Source organism: Anas platyrhynchos, chromosome 2 (assembly GCF_047663525.1).
Source record: "Anas platyrhynchos isolate ZD024472 breed Pekin duck chromosome 2, IASCAAS_PekinDuck_T2T, whole genome shotgun sequence".
Lineage (NCBI taxonomy): Eukaryota > Metazoa > Chordata > Aves > Anseriformes > Anatidae > Anas > Anas platyrhynchos.
Window position 1 is genome coordinate 99,652,121 of NC_092588.1, and position 20,634 is coordinate 99,672,754.

General features: G+C 37.1%; 1 protein-coding gene across 4 annotated transcripts in view; it reads right to left on the bottom strand.

The window, feature by feature from the left end:
* Nucleotides 1–6,048: 6,048 nt before the first annotated feature.
* The window catches only part of VPS41 (VPS41 subunit of HOPS complex), a 107,122-nt gene continuing 92,536 nt past the window's right edge, over nt 6,049–20,634 (bottom strand). For all 4 annotated transcript variants that reach the window (XM_072033295.1, XM_027451368.3, XM_038174692.2 and 1 more), the window contains 7 exons: nt 18,739–18,793; nt 17,406–17,546; nt 15,807–15,943; nt 9,169–9,268; nt 8,315–8,359; nt 7,916–7,995; nt 6,049–6,422 (listed from right to left, as the gene is read on the bottom strand). In XM_072033295.1, coding sequence (XP_071889396.1) covers nt 6,342–6,422; nt 7,916–7,995; nt 8,315–8,359; nt 9,169–9,268; nt 15,807–15,943; nt 17,406–17,546; nt 18,739–18,793 — 639 coding nt within the window. In that variant the 3' untranslated portion in view covers nt 6,049–6,341. The remainder of the gene's footprint in view (nt 6,423–7,915; nt 7,996–8,314; nt 8,360–9,168; nt 9,269–15,806; nt 15,944–17,405; nt 17,547–18,738; nt 18,794–20,634) is intronic.

The window sequence follows — 20,634 nt, forward strand, 5'->3', positions numbered from 1 at the left end:
TAGGGAGTCAATCTGTGGAGGGGAAAGGCGAGGATATTTTTCCTTACTTGCTTACTCTCCCTTTCTCCTTCACCACCCCTGTATCCTCCTGGATCACTCTGCCTTCCTCCTTCACCACCCTCTTATCCCCTGAGCTTGTCACAATAGCTCTCCAAGATATTGAATATTCTTGGGATACTCGGACCACCATAGTCTTGTTGTTCTGCCTCCTGAATACACTTCAGGTTCTGCTTAAAGTTAAACAATTACTTAGGAAGCTCATCCGGAGATCTGCCCGGAGGCAGGATAGTTGTGGGTGGCAGGGAGTATGGGTGGATATGGGCAGGCATCTAGAGCAGTTGGCACCCCCAGTGTGTTGGAAATTCACCCCTGAACAATGGCAAAATCCTCAAAAACTGGCAGAATGCTTGAAAAAAAGGTGTCATGATTCTGGCAGTTCCAAAGTAACACAAATCATTGTAACGTGCTGGGGCCTGGCTCATGCCTATCGAGCTGCCATTGATACTGCTATCAACTTAGTGACAGACCCTGCGGCCACTCCAAGCCCTGTGACAGATCCAACGGCCACTGTGACCCCTATGGTGGACTCTGCAGCCGCTCCAGTCCCAGCTCCTGCAGCCGCTCCAGCTCCAGCTCCTACCGCTGCTCCAGTCCCAGCTCCTGCAACTGCTCCAGCTCCTGCAGCCGCTCCAGCTCCTGTGGCCGTGTCAGAGAAACGAGCTGTAGCAGTGCAAGTTGACCCTGCAGAGGGTATTCCAACCCCTGTAACGGGGTCAGAGAAACGAGCTGTAGCAGTGCAAGTTGATCCTGCAGAGGGTATTCCAACCTCTGTGGCAGACCCTGTAACAAGGTCAGAGAAACGAGCTGTAGCAGTACAAGTTGACCCTGCAGAGGGTATTCCAACCTCTGTGGCAGACCCTGTAACAAAGTCAGAGAAACGAGCAGTAGCAGTGCAAGCTGCCCCTGTAGAGAAGGTGAAAAAATGGTATAGAGATTCAGGTCGTTTAGAACGCAGAGAGTCTTCTGCCAATCCAGGTAAGGCTTCTGCCAAAACTAGGTATAGAGATGACGAAGATGACGACGACGCTGGGCCATCAAGGATTCAGGAGGAGCAAGATGAGGATGTCGAAAAATCAACAGTAACTACCCGAAGCCTAAATGAGCGCGAGCTACGAGATGTGCGAAAAGATTTTGGTCGCTGTATAGGTGAGCAGCTTGTCACCTGGCTGCTCCGGTGCTGGGACTCTGGAGCCAATTGTGTGGAATTAGACGGCAGGGAAGCCAAGCGGCTGGGATCCCTTGCTCGAGACGCCGGCATTGACAAAGCAATTGCAGATGGAGCACAATGGACTATCACGGGCTTCACTTTCCATTTCTCTCCCCCGTCCCAGAGAGGGAGGGGGGAGGGTGAGCGAATGGCTGCGGGGTGTTTAACTGCCGGCCGGGTTAAACCACGACATCCTGCAGAGTAAAAACACTATTGCAACCTTCAGCTTTCAGTGCTACTTCTTTACTGAACACAACTCAGCAGCAGAAGCCACTGGCACCTTGTCCATTCAGATTGCAAGCTCCTGGGGGAAAGTCTCAGCCTGAACACATAAAGGTCTCTAAGACATCCTCTGTTGCAAAAGCTTATTATGATCCCCTTGAAATTTAATTTAAGACTAAATTTAGGTTGTTTCCACCATGACTCACTGCCTTCTCTTAGAACTTCTCATACATTCTGCTATCCTGTGTGTTTGATACCTCAGACACTTCAGATATCCTCTTTTCAGCATAATTTAATATTTGATTATAGTAAAAGAAAGCATGTGTTGTCTTGAAGAAGAGAAAAGGATCATCTAGGGATTTCTCTAATGCCAAGATAAAATTAATCTTTCATGGCACAGTGGAGTACAAATTCAGTCCCCAAAGTAGGTAATTACAGAGTTACTCCCTAGATGTGGGAATGACTCCTTACTTAGAAGTTTTGTTTAAATTGTTTTGAGAGTACAGCAATTGATTTAAAGCTAGTATTTGGTGAAAACCTGTTTGGGGGAGAAGTTCTAGAGAGGAAGAGAATGATGTTGTGTCTAGTATTTGTAAACTCAGGTAAAAGTAATGCTGCATGGATATGAAGTCAAAAGTGCACCCCAGAACAGGAAAGAGAAAAATCTTCTCACTGAGGCTTTCCTCAGATAAAGGCCCTCATTCAGCATTAGGTAAGAACTTTCTTGCAAGTTTTCAAACTACTATCAAATGACACATGCAAGGACTGATCCAACCAACCTGCCAAGATGACACGGTATTTTCCAAGGTGACTGAAACATATAAAACTTGAATGCTAAATCAGATCAGAAGTGGGAAGACTCTAGCTCAATAACCATTAACTTTAAAGTGGAAAGTGAATAAAGTTCCAAAGATGAAAACTTGATAAACCAGCCTGTGCAGTCTATACAGAGTATTGACAGTGACTACCCACCTATCAGCCAAAATTTAGAAAAAGATGTTGCAACAATTTCCTACTAAAAACACTAGTTACAAAACATTGCAGACAAATGGAAATTTTCTTTGCTTCATAGTAGTACTTGACTTGATTCTGTAGTCAAGCCAGTAGCAGCAACTATCCATGAATTTCAAATAGGTTTTTCAACTAGAAACATGATGCGGATCTAAAAACACAGAAACAACCCATTCTGTGTTGCTCTGTCTCTGTAACACAAGACAATTCCTTCATTCCTGTGCCTCAGCACTCAGCCGCTGCCCTTAGCAGTCCAGGTTAACTTGTCCAACTTCTGTCCTTTTGTCACTTAGCCAAAAGAGCAGCACGTGACTTCCCTCTTGCATACTGACAGAGTTGTGCATAAGGTTAAAACCTGAAGGGTCTACCTAACCTAAGGCATACAAAAAGCACAGTTACCCAAGGGCCATATATGCCTTTAATTTTAAGCGTGGAATAGAAAAGCCTAGGGAGGCCAGAAATGGCAGCTACAAAACCAGCAGTTTTTGATGTGACACCAGAGTTGTTGCAAAGCAATAGCTGTAGGAACATGTCCTGCTGCTGCTGCTGTACAGCTAAGCACTCTCCATATACTCTAGTTCTGTGGTGGAACACTACTCCTACTAAATTCAGTGGTAAAACTTGCCTGAAACGCTCAGCTCCCCAGCCCTACAAAGCATTAAGCATCTGTCAGAGACCTAACAACTTATTCCTGTTCCTGCACAGGAGACCCCTGCCTTCAGGTTCCCCAGAGGAGCGTGCCTGTCAGATGCAGCTAGAGGACACACGGACATACCTTGTATGTGGCATGACTCCTCAAAGGATTAACTGACCCACTGACACGTGTAATGCGGGACAGCAGGTTCCTGCCCACGCACCAAGCACAGCTGATTCAATACATCGATGTTTCAGGAGCTGCTTCAAGCCCACTGAGACATAGCTTCCAGCCTGCAAACACAGCTGTAGTAGGAGATGCAAAAACCAATCATGCTTTTCAATGTCAGTAAGTCCCAAAACATCTGCAGAGGTTGTCCCTGTCCCCTTTCAGACACTGTCAGCCATAAAAGAACACCCAATAAAACCCCAAAGAGAGAACATTTATTATAAGAGCAACAGCCACTCCTCACCTGGGACTGACAAAATTTCAGTGTGGCCTAATATTGACACCAAACCTATCACACACGCCTATTGTGGGTTTCAAACAATTGTTTTGATTTAAAAATAAATAATCCTAAGACTCAGTATGACTTTTGTCTCATTGATATGGCAGACAAATACATTCCTACTTGGCCCATCACATATCCTTGCAGTTACAATTGGTTACAGCTGAAGAAATTATACAGAATGGAATGGATCAGTGAAGAAAAAAACAAAAATCCCTCGTTAAATTTACCATAGGTTTACCTCAGTTTGAAGCACACGCACTGTGATAAATGGATTGACCTATTAAATAAGCTCTGGTGAAACTGGGTAGGTACTGTTCTGTGCTTTCCTGAAGGGCTATGCAACTCTACAGCTACTTATTAGGCAGAACTGTTCTCCAAAATAAAAGCTCTTGGGTAGCTGAATATTTTAGACTCCAGCCTCAGACTTTTTCTATGATGTGAACGTTTCTTAGGAAGAAAAGTGAATCAAAGTCAGGAACATGTGCTTCTTGCTGAAAGCTTGAAGAGGGGATTTGGAATTCAAGAACATGAAAAGGGTAGTCCCTGAAGCCCAAACGAAAGAAGCTTTGGATTTAGAGAAGATTTTGATTAGATTTTCACACACTGATTTAAAATTACTTGCATAATGCAAAGAATATGCCAGGGTATAATGCAACATGGTTGCCAGTGATGGCAAGCTGTCACCAACTGCTCAAATGCTTTAGGGAATTTAAGGCCAAGCTGAAGTAAACAACATACTTGCTTTAAATTATCACATAAGTGAACTACAGAACACCTTGTGGCCTAACTGTGCAAGAGCAATTTGACTTTTTTCCTCCTGGAAGCTGACAGCTTATGGTGCTGCACAGTTCATTCTTAGGGTATAACATGGAAAAGCTGCTTACAGCTACTGAGGAAAAGGTTTTAAAAAAAGTTTTTAAACTTGTTCACTGGCATGCAAGAGCTCAAATATCATGACGAAACAGACCTTGAGCTCACTGGACCATTTTGTTTACAAGGAACCTAAGCAACACTGCTGATCAGCATAGCAAAGAAGGGATAAATGCACAATATACCTGAGAATGTGTACTAGCCACTGAAAATGAATGGCTACAGAGCCAGGCAGTAATTCTTGTGGGTGAAGTTTGATGTTTGCAGACCATGCTCTGCATTACCAAGTTCCTAATCTTCCATTGCTTCATCTATTGCTCGTTCACAAATAACCTGCACCATTTTTTGTTTTCCCTTCAGCTATTTGTATTATCACCATACAATATTATTGCTATGTTTTGAGGGATCTATCCTTTTACCGATAGTTCTGTCATATGTAACTATACAAAGTTACAGCATTTATAATACACTTAAAATTGTAGCCTGGTACTATAGAGAACCACATTGTGGACAAAATCACACATCAGATTGGCAGAGCAGCTCAGCCAACTGCCTGGAGGATAGCAAGAGAGTATTGTGAATTTACATCAACTAGAAATCCTTTTTTATTAATTTTTTTAATATAGATTAAGGTGTACCTACATGCTAATAAGGTATGGAAGAACTTAGAGGTATTATGTCTTCCATTTTTACAGATACACTGCAGTATCACTAGTGTTCTTTCAAAACTTCAGATATTAACTACTTGTTTAAACTCCACAACTAGTTGGTGAAGCAATGTACGTTTACTTTCAAACTTCAGTGACTAAATGGAGGAAAAATATTTGGAGTTCTGAAAATAACTTTTCATAGGGATGTTTGTGTTACTTAATTTCAACAGAGAACATTATGAAGAGATTACATTCTGTGATAATGTACTTTGAAAAATCACTTCTTTTGGATGATGAAATTAAAAATAAATGTGTTTTTGTTCATATCCAAAGAGACTTATTTAACGTACCTCTTTTGAGCTCCTAAGGACAAAAGAAAATCTTGGATGTCTCATTTTTGAAAGGCCACATTTTTTTCTGTATTTAAATGAAGTCATATACTACATTTACACTTACTTTATAAGTGTAAAGACCTACTGCTGACATTAAAATATAAAGTCTCTGGATGGGTTTAATACTAGAAAAACATAACTGCATAAACTACTGCATTGTGAAGACTGAGTAAATAACCAGTTTATAACAAAATGAATGTGTTGCCATGCAAAAAAGGTACGTTCCCAATGCATGGAATTAACAATTAACAAGTTTGTTAATTTAATATATGATTCAGTACACAGTCAGCAAGTCCTTCAAGTCCTGAAGCAGCTCCATGGAAAGCAGTAAGACTCCTCATGGGTCTCACCGAAGTTAAACAGTTCACTAATAGAGTAAATCTGGACTACAGTAGTTTGGTGAGCTGAATTCACAGTGATTCGTCTTTCTTTACATGACCATGATATGTTTCCAATATGTGAAGCACTTTAACTGATACCAAACACAAATCTTCAAACTTTTTTTCCCCCTTTTTATTTCCTTTTTCTGTTCCAGAGTTAAGTAATGAACAAGCTGAGCAGAGGAACAGTGAAATATGAAGTATAGAACAAGGAGTTCCTAAGTAAAGATTTTCACATCTCCTCTTTCCAGAAAGTACTTGGTAAACAGGATAACTTAAAGAAACCAGTTTTAAATCACATTCAGAATTATATACAGAAGTGACAACAAAACAATAACTACAGTAGCTCTGCATGGTCCTAACAGATTTGGTGTCACAGACTGGCATGTAGAACAAGGGGACTGCTATTTCTTCATCTCCAGGATTGTACTTCCTGGCCCTCGGTGTTTGGCACTGCATATGTTGCAGAACTGGACAGAAGATACCTGGAAACAAAAAAGAAATCAAGAGCCTCTTAGAGAATGTGGGAAGATGAATGAAAATTGCCAACGTTTGTCCCAGTGTCACTATTCACTGTCAGGCTGTTCCCTACAAATACTACTAATGGATAAGTTTACGAAGGTGACGTAGTGGAGCACGGCAAAACAGGTTGTTTTGGAGTCAGAGGGCCATACACCACTCATGCCACTTGTATTACCACCACTATCCAGGCGAGTAAGTCAAATTCTCTTCACAACAAAGATGAAAAATACACTCAAAATGTCACTAATTATCTTCATAGATGAAGAAGAGACTAAGTCACTTGGCTGGCTCCACTGACCACTGGTTGTCTTAGTCACAGTCACACCTGAACACCTTTCCATTTACTATCAAATAAGTGCTCATTGTTACTGCTGCGTTTAGTCCTCTGTGATGCTTTATGCATGCACTACTTTCCTTTTCCTACATCACCAGTAACCAAGTATCACTAACACAACTGGCTGTCTAAGGCCAAGAAATACTGTAGCAGTGGCGAATTTGTTTCAGATATGGACAGATACCTTTATATTAATATGTAACAATAAATACTATGTAATAGTCACATTTAAAAAATCACATTTGATGAGTTACCCAGTCCCATCCCTGTCTCAGCCTACTGTGATTGCTAGATCAATTTTAGATTATTTTTCAGATAGTCACATTTGTGGTATATATTATTTGAATAGATAACAGTTGGTGGGCTTTCTTGTGCAAGCCATCTAATATTCATTAAAGTTATCATAACAATTTAAGTATACAAGCTATGGCTATAAGCACTCTGCTTGGTCACTTTGTGGTGACTCAAAGTGACTTTTTAAATAGATGCACATTTTCAGAGAGAAACAGAATCAGCAAATGTAAATCCCATTTCCTTTTTGATTTTAGTACTATTCTGATGCTTTCATTTCTAGATTCCAACATGGTTATATCTAGAAATTACTTTGTTTTCATTGAAAAAAAAAATATTTCCCTACTGAAGAAAAACATTCTAAGCATAAAAATAATTGCAAAGATATTTAAATATTTGCTTTCTGAAACACAAATTGGGATCGGGATCATATAATAAAAATCACCTGAAAAAATATCTTATTCTTTTCTTTAATTAAACATACTTAAGCTGTTGCAATAGAAAAGAACTAATAAAAATTCAACTGTGTCATATTTTCTGTATGACTCCAAGTTGTGTTGCCCATTCAGATTGAAGAAATTGATAATGTACTTCTCAAACAGCAGTAATTTCTTTTAAAATTGCACATACTTAAATTGCACATGGGTTGCAGTGGCCCAACACATCTTTTCCCTATTCACATTCTATTATAACGTACCATCATAAATAATTACTGTAATTGTATTATAATTCCTGATAGAGCCATGCCCTTCTCCACAAATGAGAAAAGGAGATATGATTTGTCCTTTTGTCTTTGGCAAAGGTGACAGAGATAGTAAGCTAGTTCCTTACTGTGTTAGATACTGGGAGACACTCTTTGTGAAACATGTGTCTGCAGTGGAACACTACCACATTGAAGGACTTGGATGCATCTGGGAAAAAGAAAAGTAAATCCATTACAAGAGGACAATGAAACAAAGCATTCAGTGACTGTAGCTGTATACACCCCCATTCCATTATACACACGGTGTATACATCAAGTCATATCTACATTACTACAACAAAAATGTTCAAAATTACACTCTATTCCCACACAGGAATTCAACAGCAAGGTTTGCACAGGAGACTGAAATTTACACAGTGATTACCAAGGGAAGAGCATTACACGTTTCTATGAATAACAGCAAACAGTAGCTCCTCTTCGAATATAAAAATAGATGGGTTTCTTACTCTTCCAGAAAAGCATCCTACCTGAAGGAAGTATTGGAGAAAGGCATGACTCACAGATATTCTCTTCTGGGGAAAAAAAAACAAACAAACAAACAAAATTTGTATACATTTGTAACAACTTTATTAACATACTACATGTTTACTTATTTTTTCTCCTTTTAATAAAGCGGGCATTAATATATTGCTATTACAGAAATGGATCTCGATCTTAAAGTATTTCCTTAAGATACCTACCACAGATTATTAAAAATTAAATAGCAGTACTAAGGCAGTATTTCTATTAACAGCAGGAAAAATGTTTCGTTCCTATGATTTTGGTGCAGGCACAAGTGCAGGAGCTAGACTAATAACAGGGCTGTAGAGGCACAAGGCAAACTCCAAAAAAAAAAAGCAGCACAAGATGGGTTCCTGATTCCTCTGCAGTGCAGAGGCTCTGGTCTTGTGTTTCTGTCAGCTTTTGCCTCATGGCATTAACACACATCTTGCATGAATCATAGAACTTTTCGCACACACAATTAACACCCTGTAAAATATTTTCAACTATTTCTAAAAACTATCTTGTTGCAGATTATTATTACCTGACTGTTTTGGCACTGAACAGCATTTTCCATTGTTACAGACTTCAGGATGCAATATATTACTGGCTATGCCGAGACTAAGAAAGTGAAAAGCTGCATGCTGGGTCTTGTTTTTGCAATACAAGTGCTTTCTTTGTGAAAGGGAAAGCAGCTAGCACCCTACTGTACTCTACTAATAAGGTATAATACTCAGGCATTTCTGTCAGTTTCCAAAATGGACTGTCATGTAGCTTAGGTTTATAAACCAAGTAAAAGACTTCAAAACCTTGAAAGTCACCATGTTTCTTCTGTACCCACCATCCACTAGAACACCCTTCATTTGAGTTCGATGCATTTTCTTCAACAAAGAAAGAGAGTCGGCAACAAGTATCTTCTTGCAACCTTCCCGCAGCAAGATCTATTGTGCAAAGAACACAAAATACAGCAGTTATTGAGTAGATGGGCATAGCAACTACTTTGGCAAGTCACCTATGGGGTTTTGCTGTTGTAGAAAGCACAAGAAATGTTTAAGCCTTTCCAAGCAATTATATCTTTAGCAGTGGAGGCAGAAAAGAAAGGAGGAAAAGAGGAACCTCCTTTATGACCACCTCTATTTAAATGAAAAAAACACATTTAAATAAATATAAAATCCTTTGCAAACATACTACTGTTGTAAATTTCGACAATCTTCCAGTGAACTGCTCTTAAGAAAATAAAACTGAGAGACTTTTTTTTACATTGTCCCTCAGAAATGGTCTCTAAACCACTTCAAAACTTTCTCCACCCAAACTTTCCCTACTTACCTTAGGAAAGGCATTTACTAATCATAAAACCTTTCCAAAAAACAGTAATTCTAAATATATTTTGTTCATCTGTATTTCCTACTGAGGTGTCATTTAGTAAGCCATATTAAAAAGCCCAAGCAATTAATGTAAGATCTGGAGTTTGTTCCTCCTTAGCAAAAGTCTTAAATTCCTTTTTTTTTTTTTTTTTTTTAAACTTATTCAGTATTTTACATTGGATTGACATGTAATTGTCTGTCAATGTTGTGAAACACAAAAAGGGCATCAAAATTATATAGAGCATTATTTCCCAATGCATAGTAAGGAAAGTTCATGAAAATATGACAAACCCAAATTAAAACTTGTTAAAGTTTTCTTCCATCCACCACATACTAAATTGATGTTTGGAAATTTGTTTTCCAAGACTGTAATTGTTCTGAAAAATGTTTTCAAAAAGGTTCACAATCAATTTTAATCTGAGTAAATCTACAAAAAAAAAAAGTGTTATAAAGAGGGAGTGTCCATCTGTTTCTCCTGATTATTTGTACTACAGGAGACTTTGGAAAAAAGTATTATGAAAATGAAATATTTTACCCTTAAAAAAGCATAGGACCATAAACACAATTAGGACAATATGTCAAGGCTAGAGAAAGAAGAGGTTTTAAGTGGATATATTACTTCACTAAATTAATGAAAACATCTGCAACCAAATCATTTATTGAGGTAAAGAATCTGATTTTCTGGCTATGCTAGAGAAGGTGCTACCGCAGAATGAAAACCACAAGCCATGAAAATTTAGAAAGTCCTGATTTACATATGTCTAATATTATCTTTAAAGGAAACCATTGCAGTATGCAGAAGGGTATACCTGAAGCACAAGAAATACATTCAGGCCTTGATTCAGCTTAGCTCTCAACCAAACCCAAGTTTCTCAAGGACAATTACTTAAATGCTTCCAAAATGCGTCACAAACCAATCAAAAGCGTGTTATTTTTAGTCATTATGACCAAGAATAAGGCATCCCACTGCGCAAGCTGCCATCTGCCCCCTAGTGCCTCCGAGGTGTCTGAACAGCAGCTTATTTGTATTCAAAACAGCCTAACAGCTTTTCCAGATGCTCTTTCAATCAGTATTCATCAGATTATCAATGATGTCTGTTAGTTCATAACCTCTGTTGTGAATGGACAGACATGAATGCTACGAATGGAAGAATTATGGATGGACAGCCCCAGTTATACATCAGAGAGTTACTGCAGGTTTAATCCATGTTTAAACTAATAACATTTGAATAAAATGGCTAATCCATAAAACCTATGAATTGATTTTATATTTTAAAACTGGGGTGGAGGGGAAGTAATATTAGAATACCTACATCTTTTGAAGTCTTTTTCTAAAAATTGTCAAAAAAGGTTCAGAAATTAGGCACATCGTTCTGAAATGAGGGAGGTGTTTGCATCTCTTCCAACAATACAAGCTTTTTTGCATTTCACTCAGCTATAGACAGAAGCTGAAAAGATTCTTATTTTATAAATTCAGAAAATGTGACAGAGTTACAGCTAACAAACCAGTGTACAGATAAGGGACTTTTTATATCAGCCTTCTCTGTGAGAGAGAAGTGTGATAGAGCAACTATAGAAACTACAGACCTGGAGCATGATTACATGATTTACTTTAAGAAAGTTTCCCAGATTCCTAATTGCTAAGTTAAAACCACTGTGAGATCAGATAGCAGAGACTTGAACACAGGAACAGTTTCATATTCCTTTCCAATTTAATTCCCAGAGAAGTGAATAATAAAGGTAAATAAAAAGATTTCTCTCATTAGAGAGAGAAAGTCTTTGTTATGACTAAATCACTGTAATACTGATTAATTTCTGTCCAAAAATGATGTATATAAAAAAATAAAACTATAGCACTAGTTTCATTGAGAGAAAAAAAAAAAAAAAAGAAAAGAATTTTTGCTTTCTACAGAAATCCTAGTAAACATCAATTTTGCTACAATTTTCACATAAAAGCAATACTGACCTCACTCTGTTGGCTAAGGGAGCTTTAAAAAATAATTGCACTGGTGAAGTCCTAATGGGAACAGAGGACATGTATGAGTCTAAGAAAAGTACCATCTCTAAGTGTGGAAAGTAGATTACACCAGAACAATGATATCTTTTGGTGCTGATCAAGCCTAAGCTGTATGCATCCATTTCATTCAATGGGCTCAAAACAGGCAAATACCATGCTTACTTAAAAGCAAGTAGCAAACTACCTGCATTTTCAGGATGGTCTTCAAACTGCAGAGCTTTGGGCTGCAAGAGCGTGAAGCTGGCTGTCCATCCCTCATTTAGAAGCTTAAATCACTATCAGCAGATCCTGACCTGTTCTTACTAATGATACCTTGGAATGTGAAATAGAAAAACAGGCACCAGACTAAAAATCTGTGTCTACGAAATGCCTTTTGACAAGAGTTTACACATTACAGACTGAAGACAAGTTGGATATCCCAGGAGAAAGCATTCCTCCCACATTCAAATATTTCACTGTTGACGATGAGTATTATAACTTATTGAGTCTCAGAACCTTTTTTTTTTTTTTTTTTTGAAGTTTTGTTTTATTTTTTCCTCCAGTGAAGGTGTTCTTATATAGGAGGTCCAGTTAAATACAGTTTGACTCCGGAAGACTGTAAAAAAAATTGATTCTGACTGAATCCTGACTTTCAGTAGAAAAAAAGAACTTGCAGATTTAAACAATTTAAAGACTGTTGGATAAAAAAGACAATACAGCTGGCTGGTGTTCTGATATATATGATATATGAAATATAAAAGTCAGTTCTTAAAACCACAACTTTATCTTGACAACTTTTCAATTGTACAGAGATATCTAAGTTTTGATTCTTTGCCTTTGAAAGCCCTTTTAAATGCAAACAATAAAGATGAAAAGTATTAAGCTTTTGCCAGGATATCAATATGTCTTGGCTCAATACAGTTAGCCTGTCAGAGATATGAATGGTATTTAGTTATGTTGGAAATGTTGACTGTTAAAAAAATGAACTAGGTACATGTTATTTCTACTAATTATGCATGTCCCTACTTAAGAGAACATATCTTCTGAAGTTTATGAATTAAAAGGAAGTAGTCCGTGGCCTATTTTATCTACAAATTTATGGCACTGAAGAACTAGATTTCAGGAGTTAAATAAAAAAAAAAAAGTTTTAGACTACTCTTAGTAACTACTCCTGTTGAAATGCAGACAACTGTAACTTTGTTTTTACTATGTCTTCATAACTTTGTCAATGTTACTGTATACGAACACTAAAATCGCTATTGTTTCAGCAGTCAGTAAACTTCATCACTATAAAATATCAGTGGCACCCAATTATCTGTTGTCGTTTTAATACATTAACTTTGAAGATGACAAATAGAAAACATAAAAAACGATCCTTAAGAAGGAAAGGGGAAATAAAGGCAATAACTATCTGTAGTTTTATTCCCAGTTCAGAAAAACACTTGAATGAAGTGCTTAAGTCTGACACTGTTTAGGAAAATACTCAAGCCTATGCTCAGCTTTAGGTTGTGCAAAACTGCATTTCCTGAAATGGGAAAATAAAAATGGGCATTCTGATAAAAATAATAAGGTAGCTGATAGACCTCTACTTGTAAAGCAGAGCTGTAAGTCCACAGCAGAAGTAAATTAGTGATACTTTTTTGAACTTATGGTCTAAGATCAAAGTCTCACATGATTAGCATCTTATTTTTATCCAATAGAATACCTAATCCTATCTTAGTGCCATGTTTGTTTGGCAGCAAACATTAGCTCCTTCACACAGGTGTAAGTTATCCACATTACTTTAGAGCTGAGGTGAACTTACGGTAGGTATCATTTGAGTAAACATTTGAGTAAAATGGCTAATACATAAAACCTAGAAGTAATGAATCTAAATGAATTGATTTTATATTTTAAAACTGGGGTGGAGGGGAAGTAATATTAGAATACTTACATAAAACAGTTGCAGCAGTTCCTCTAATGGGTGATAAAATGTTAAACTGAACTGATCAATCTGCAATATACTAACTTTAATAAAAACTTACATTATTCAGGGAAGATGCCAGATTAAAAAAGAAGTTACAACAAATTTTATTGCATTACTAGACTTCCTTACTGGATTCTCTAATGCACAGCGCAAGCTACATATGGCATGATTTGGCAGCCATTCAATTTGATTCACTTAATTTTGTTGTCATGTAAATAGTTGTTTTCAAAGGGAGAAAGTCTGTCTAAAGCACTGCTTTTAGCTCATACCTACATTTCAAATCACATCTAATGAAATGTTTACTGCTACAGAAATTTAGGAGCATAATAGGAAATTTGTACCTGAATACTTGCGTAAGTACAGTTTTGCATAAAACAATCTTACCAGGGCTTGCCAAAGGAGGTCACAATTAAATAATAGAAAGGCACAGCTGCAATACCTTTTGGGAGCTGATGTTATGACAAGATCAGCACAGTTTTCACATTTGGCAGTGACTTGCAAACCAAGCAATGTGTTCTAACTTCACTTATTCTCCTGCTTTGTGGTTCTTGGCACAAGATTTTCCTTTTTGCCTTTGAAAATGGGAAAGATGAGACTCGCGCACATACAAAACTGGTGATCTGAAGAGATGAAATCACAGAAAGTCCTAACCAAAAAAATTTGGATCACTATACAAGTTTGAAGTGGCTGGTACATTAGGTAATACAAATCAGGAATTTGAAAGGAGTTGTCTCAGGCCAGAATAGAGGACATACATTTCACAGAAGGAACCTGCAAAACATGATGCAAAGAGGTGTGACCAGGCATCATGCCAACACACCAAAGACTAGCTTTGAAACAGCTAATGAGGCAGCAGTAGTAATGATGAAGTGAGGGTGGAATTGCCCTCTGCTAGGAAAGGCTGCTTAAGACGTTTATATGAAGGTCTAGCCGTGTCACGAAGCACACGCTTAATGCAAAAATGGTTCTGCTATCAAAAACTGAGCTGGCCAACATAAAGATACTTAGGTGAGCATGTTCAAGAGCTGCGATCGCACCTTTAAATTTCAGTGTAGACACACCATCTGTTTGTAACGGTGCACTTTACATTCCTGTAACACTTCAGGAGCAGTCTTATTTTAAGCTATAGCTTTAATTTCTGTAAAGAAAAATAGTCACTTTAATTTCCTTTCTCTCTTTTTTTTTTTTTTTTTTTTGCTATATTGTTTTGCTATTGTACCAGCAAGCCAAGCACAATTTACTTTAAGCTTCCCTGATTTCTATTACTCCTAAGAGGTATAAATTTTAGCCCCAGAGCTATCCAAATCTACTTTAAAATGAATTAACTTAAAATCCATAAAGCGTTTCAATGCTAAGAGCAAATAATTTTAGATACTGCTCTAGAGGTTAAATAGATCCTTTTAATCCCAAAGTAATTTTGTTAAAAGCTATCTGTAGACAAGAAAGATTCTTTCCTCCCCAAAATGTGACCAACTTCATTAGCCTCGTATGAAGCCACCAACATATTCCACATACAGGCAAAATCACTGTGTGCAGACGTACAAAATGTTCCATTTTGATTTCCACAGAATGCAGCAACAGTGGCATCAGCAGTGCAAGCAGCAGGGTACTGACAGCAACAAGATTAACGTGCAACTGTTTAAATGCAGAATGTAATTTAGCATTGTTTTGGAAGGATAGTAGTATCTAATGAAGTCAATGAAAAACCTGTAAATAATGCTACAACATGCAGTACATACAGACGTGTACCTGTCTATCTGGAGTACCTCCTTGCACATTACAGATGTGTAGGGGAACAAGACACTTAAAATGCTTCTTTGAAATACTCAAAGTCATGATCTAAAAGAAATACCTGTATCATCCAAGCTTTCAACATTTCTACTTACCCACAAGGCTTATAATAGTATAAGAGATTTAGAAGAGCCAGAAGCTATCTAGAGAAAAGAGTATTAATTCTGACTAATTCCTACCCTTTCTGTCAAAGTTTCATACCAACTCACATTGGTAATGGCAGACGTCCGAACAAAATGAACAAGCCTTCAGGATAACCATTTATCATGCTACTCAGTAGTGAAGTGTTTTTTTCTTTTCTTTTCTTTCCTTTTTTTTTGTCTTTTTGAAAATGATTATCACAGTAAGAATGCAACATTTACCTGCAAGTTGTAATCCTGAAGAATTTTCACTAGAGAGTCTCTCAAATTAGGAATCTCCATGCCTTCCTTAATGCGGTGGATCAAAAGAATAGGATCAACATGTGTTCCAATATTGTTCAACAAACCAGTAATAAAAGCTGTGAAAACCAAGAGACAAGTAAATTAAGATAAAAATCCAGGCAAACACTTGATCAAAGGATGTTTCAGTGACAGCTAGAGGCTTTGACTGTTTCTATGACAGTTCTATACTGAAAGATAGCATTAAGCCTCTTTTATATAGCTTTTACATCTTTCTTGCAGTTATATTCACTTGAAAATAGGCCTTTGGGGAAGAGGAAGAGACAAGAGTTTGTCAATTCACAGAACTCCTATGCTATCTGGAAAAGAGATACTAGAGTATTCAGCGCAAGTCATCAAAAACACGACTAAATAATACATTTCAATTCAATAAAAAAGGCACTTGTGTAAACAGAAAATTAACTTCATTATTTGAATATTCCATACTCAATTACAGGGTTAAAAACCACATTTGTAAGTATTTAACCTAACTCCTAGGGAACGTGTTTCTCAGCAGTGAAAAGAGTGATGCAAAAGTCTAATTTTTTGAAGTGCAACTGGCTAAATGGAACACTGGAAGGATGAACTTCAAAGCAGACTAAGAGGCAACCTTATTGCTCGCTACAACTTTCTGAGCAGCAGAAGTGGAGAGGGAGGTGCTGGTCTCTTCTCCCTGGTAACCGATGACAGTATGTGTGGGAATGCCACAAAGCTGTGCCAGGAGAGGCTATTATTCTAAAGGAATAACAGATTTTGTTCGCTGTTGCTTGTCAGAATTAGTGGTCAAGTGATGAAAAGATATTTATTCTGATATTAATTCTATAAGACATGCGATCCTTTAGATAAAGAGATCCCAACGAAGATTTCACAGTCTTGATTTAAAGCACCAGAAGAGGTTGTAAAACTAGCAGGATAGTTAAAACAGTTCTCTATTTTCCCAGTCATAAGAATTCTGAATCTCCCTCCTAAACAAAACTGATTGCTGTTTAGGAGATTCTGACAGATTCTGATTCCATCTGAACTTTAGAGTAGACATCCATATCATGAAGAGCAAAAATACTCGTTATTGCAGATCTTATCTTTGCGCCACCGAAACAAAACAACATAGTTATTTTATTGAGGGGCAGACAGGTGTACGCTCTTCATTTTCAGAATTTCAAAGGGAAGCAGCTGTAATAAACAGACTACACAACATCCTCATCAAGCCTGCTGACTATGTTTTGAACGTGTCTAAAAATAAAGCTTCATATGCTGCCAAATTAAAAGCACCATTCTCTCCTTAACTTGATGTAAGGACATAACTATGCAGAGCTTAGTCAAGTGTTAAATCCCTAAGTACTCATTCTGTAGCATGCCCACATGCTGCCTTACTGGACATTTTTATGCCTAGGACAGCTGTGGCATGCTCCACAAACCAAAACACCTCCCTGGCTATCCATAAACACCTTTGTTAACACACGTGTGGATAATTCAATCCTTCACCTGCAATAGCATTTCACAAAAAATACAAATGCAAGGCTGCTAAGAAACTATTCTGCTTACGTGGTTTGTCAATAGAATATAAAATTAGATCTTCCCAAAGTTCTCCATCATCTTGTTCCTTGGCAAATTCAATAGCTTTATCTACATCTTGCAGTTCTTCCATTATCATCTTCAAGGCACTGCGGCTATTGCCCATTCTACCTAGAAGAATAGAATAAGTAAAGAGATTATAAATCCTAAAGTACTAAGCATTGATAAGCACTTAAGAAGCTTGTAGTGCTCTTTCCATACAAATTTTGAAAGTGTGAAGTTGCCTCAGATGAATTCAAGACCTAATCTAATCTAATTTGACGAAAGGTATGCTAATCCCAGAGCAGTCAGTATAACCTGAACATGGGCTCAAATACGTTGCTGGGCTGGGACCCAGAGACTTTCTTAACGATGTGTTGGGTTATATCAGGGGTTCTAAATGTCAGCAACATCTGACATAAGGTCGAGTGTGCATGTGTATGTGTGCATGTAAACTCTAACATGAGTTACCCCCTGTTAAGAGCCTCCATGGACACACTTAACTTGCCCTAAGTATAGTGCAGCCTACACCCAAGAAAAATGACAGAAAGAGGAAGCAGTAGTATAAACTCTGAACAGTTCTTTAAGTAAATCCTACTCTGTTTTCAAATGGTCCACAGAACATTCTTATTTAAACAAAGATTGATTATGTCAATAATAAATGTTTTCCATTCTTTTTGTGACTAACACATAAAAATCTTAGAGTCATACAATGTCTCCCATTTAGATGCAGATACCTTGTCCTGCTGAGGAAGCTAACAATCTAAATTTAAATTTAAACAGTTTAAAATTAACTTTATTAAAAAAAAAAAAAACACACACAAAAAAAGCAATATAAGCAAATCTTCCACCTCAGCAAAAGATAATACTAAGCTTCTGAGATGCATACAGAGCAAAACATCTGTTTTATTTGTCCCCTCCCTTCAAAACAGATAGGATTACTTTACTGATGATCTTGCAGATCATCACAAAAATAAACAATTCCTGCCCCCATAACCTTTCTCTCCAGAACACACCAACACAAAACCTCAAAACAAACAAACAAACAAAAAACACAAAAAGAGCAACAAAAAAACAAACAAACAGAAAAACAACAAACCAGAAACACAATAACACAATACATGAATGTAAGACATCATACAAATAATACAGTGCTTTGTTTTATTTTCTAAAGTACGTTATCTGGTTCTATTGACTATATACCAGCTTTGTCTTTGGGAAAGCAAGTTAAATGACCGTAGACAATACCTCACATATTTCACAGGTTAAACTTTATAACAAAATTAAATGCATGTTATATTTTATCACAGCAAAAGTTACTTACTCAGAAGATAGACTGTCTCTTCTACAAAGTTCCTCTGTTGGCAGATCTCTAGAGCCTTGAATTTAAGAGAAGGGAGGAGGGAAAGAGAAAACAGGGAACCATGTAACATGATATTTTATTGATCATCAATGCTACAAGAGACTAAAGGATACTTTTCCATGAAGTTGCATTACTCATTTTGACAGGAATAGAGCTCCCTTAATAAGTACTGTCAGGTCCTCTGGCATTAATTAAAAGGAGAAACTCCATAGCATTTTTTGATTTTTCTCTAAAATAAGTCTGGAGACAGGATGCACATTTGAGTCTGGATTATGTCAATCCCTAGCTTTAAATCTACTGGCAACTTCTTTCCGCTTCCAAAAGTTGGCTAATCCAAAAGCATTAAGGTTATCTACTGTCAAGACTTTTTACCTGCAGGTGGACTTATGAGGTCTCTAGTGATGGAGGTCTACTTGACATTCATTCTTAACACAATGAATGTAGATCTGTACATACCCACAGGGTAACCAGAATGGCTTGGGGAGAGAAACCTCAAAATTTTTTGTGAACAACCTCGAAGACAACAAAACAAAAAACAATCTAATCCAAGTATGAAAGCATTTCTTGTAAATTTGGTTTAAAGACATCAGAGCCAATGCCATGAACAGTTACAAAAACTGTGCATAGTTGATCAAAACCACAATTACTAAAATTACCAAACTGATTACCACAGAGTTTTTAGTAACTGAAGGGCTGGATATGCTATAAATGATGCCATGTCTGTTTCCAATCTTGTAGCAGAAAGCAAACTCAAGATTGATGGTGTTGCTACAAACGTTCACCAATAAAGACAGTTATACTTGGAAATAAAAAATGTAAGTTGATAAGATACAGCTACAGCTGAAGATATGGGTAGGAATTAACTCTTCCTTCCATTCTCAAATTGTTTCAGATGGGTTACTCCACACATTAAAGAAACACACAATGAACTTCAGAGCAGGGGTAATGATTTCTCAACTAGATACTTTGGAGGCTTTGTAGCTATCCATAACTAGTAATGAATATATTATAAACACATCTGACAATCTTTTTTTCTCTCCACTTAAAGGTTAAAGTATGAAGTATCAGGTATTCAGTATTTCCAGGAGCTGCACATTTACTGACTGTCATGCTCCCTCTAGAGGAAAATAGGGAACAACCATACTTCTCTTTCAGTTTGTTTTATAAAACAGTTGCTAAACTAAACTTGAATAACAGTGACTTACTTTTACAGAACAGGAATGATTTATTTTTGCGTGGTTTATCATTTATTTATGACAACAGTAAGTGTGAATTTGTTCATTATAAAGTGTTTTTTTTTTTTTTTTTTTTTTTTTTTTTGTCAATTTTTACACAGCGCTGGAATCTGCTTAACAGGAATTGAAGATATGGGTACCTAGAAAATAATTTTTACCCTTTTATTTCCTTGGAGCAAAGATTTGTATGTGGCAAAAAGCATTATTATATGATATGTAGGGTAAGAAGTGTAATTATAGATTATCAGCAAAAGTAAATTCAGTTAAGATTTGTACTTTGTTGCTATCCTTCCTCTCTTCCTTAGCTTCTTTCTTACTGAAACATATTCATGTTTTAACGTAAGGTTAAAGTAACTCTTTTTCTAATATCATGTGCTATCTTCATTTATGCACTACACTTTTCTGTATCACCCATCACTGAATATAGGTGGTTGGATCTGGAATAACTAAAATTAGTTTGCATCAAAAAGAAAAATTAGTGCAGGTAAGTTTTGATACATAAAACCATGATTATGCAAATTATACGGTAGACAAAAGCTAGAGAGAATCACTGTTAAAAATCAAGCATCACTGACAAAAGTCTCTAGCTGGAAACCTCTCAGGCTCATTGTCTAGAAAGATC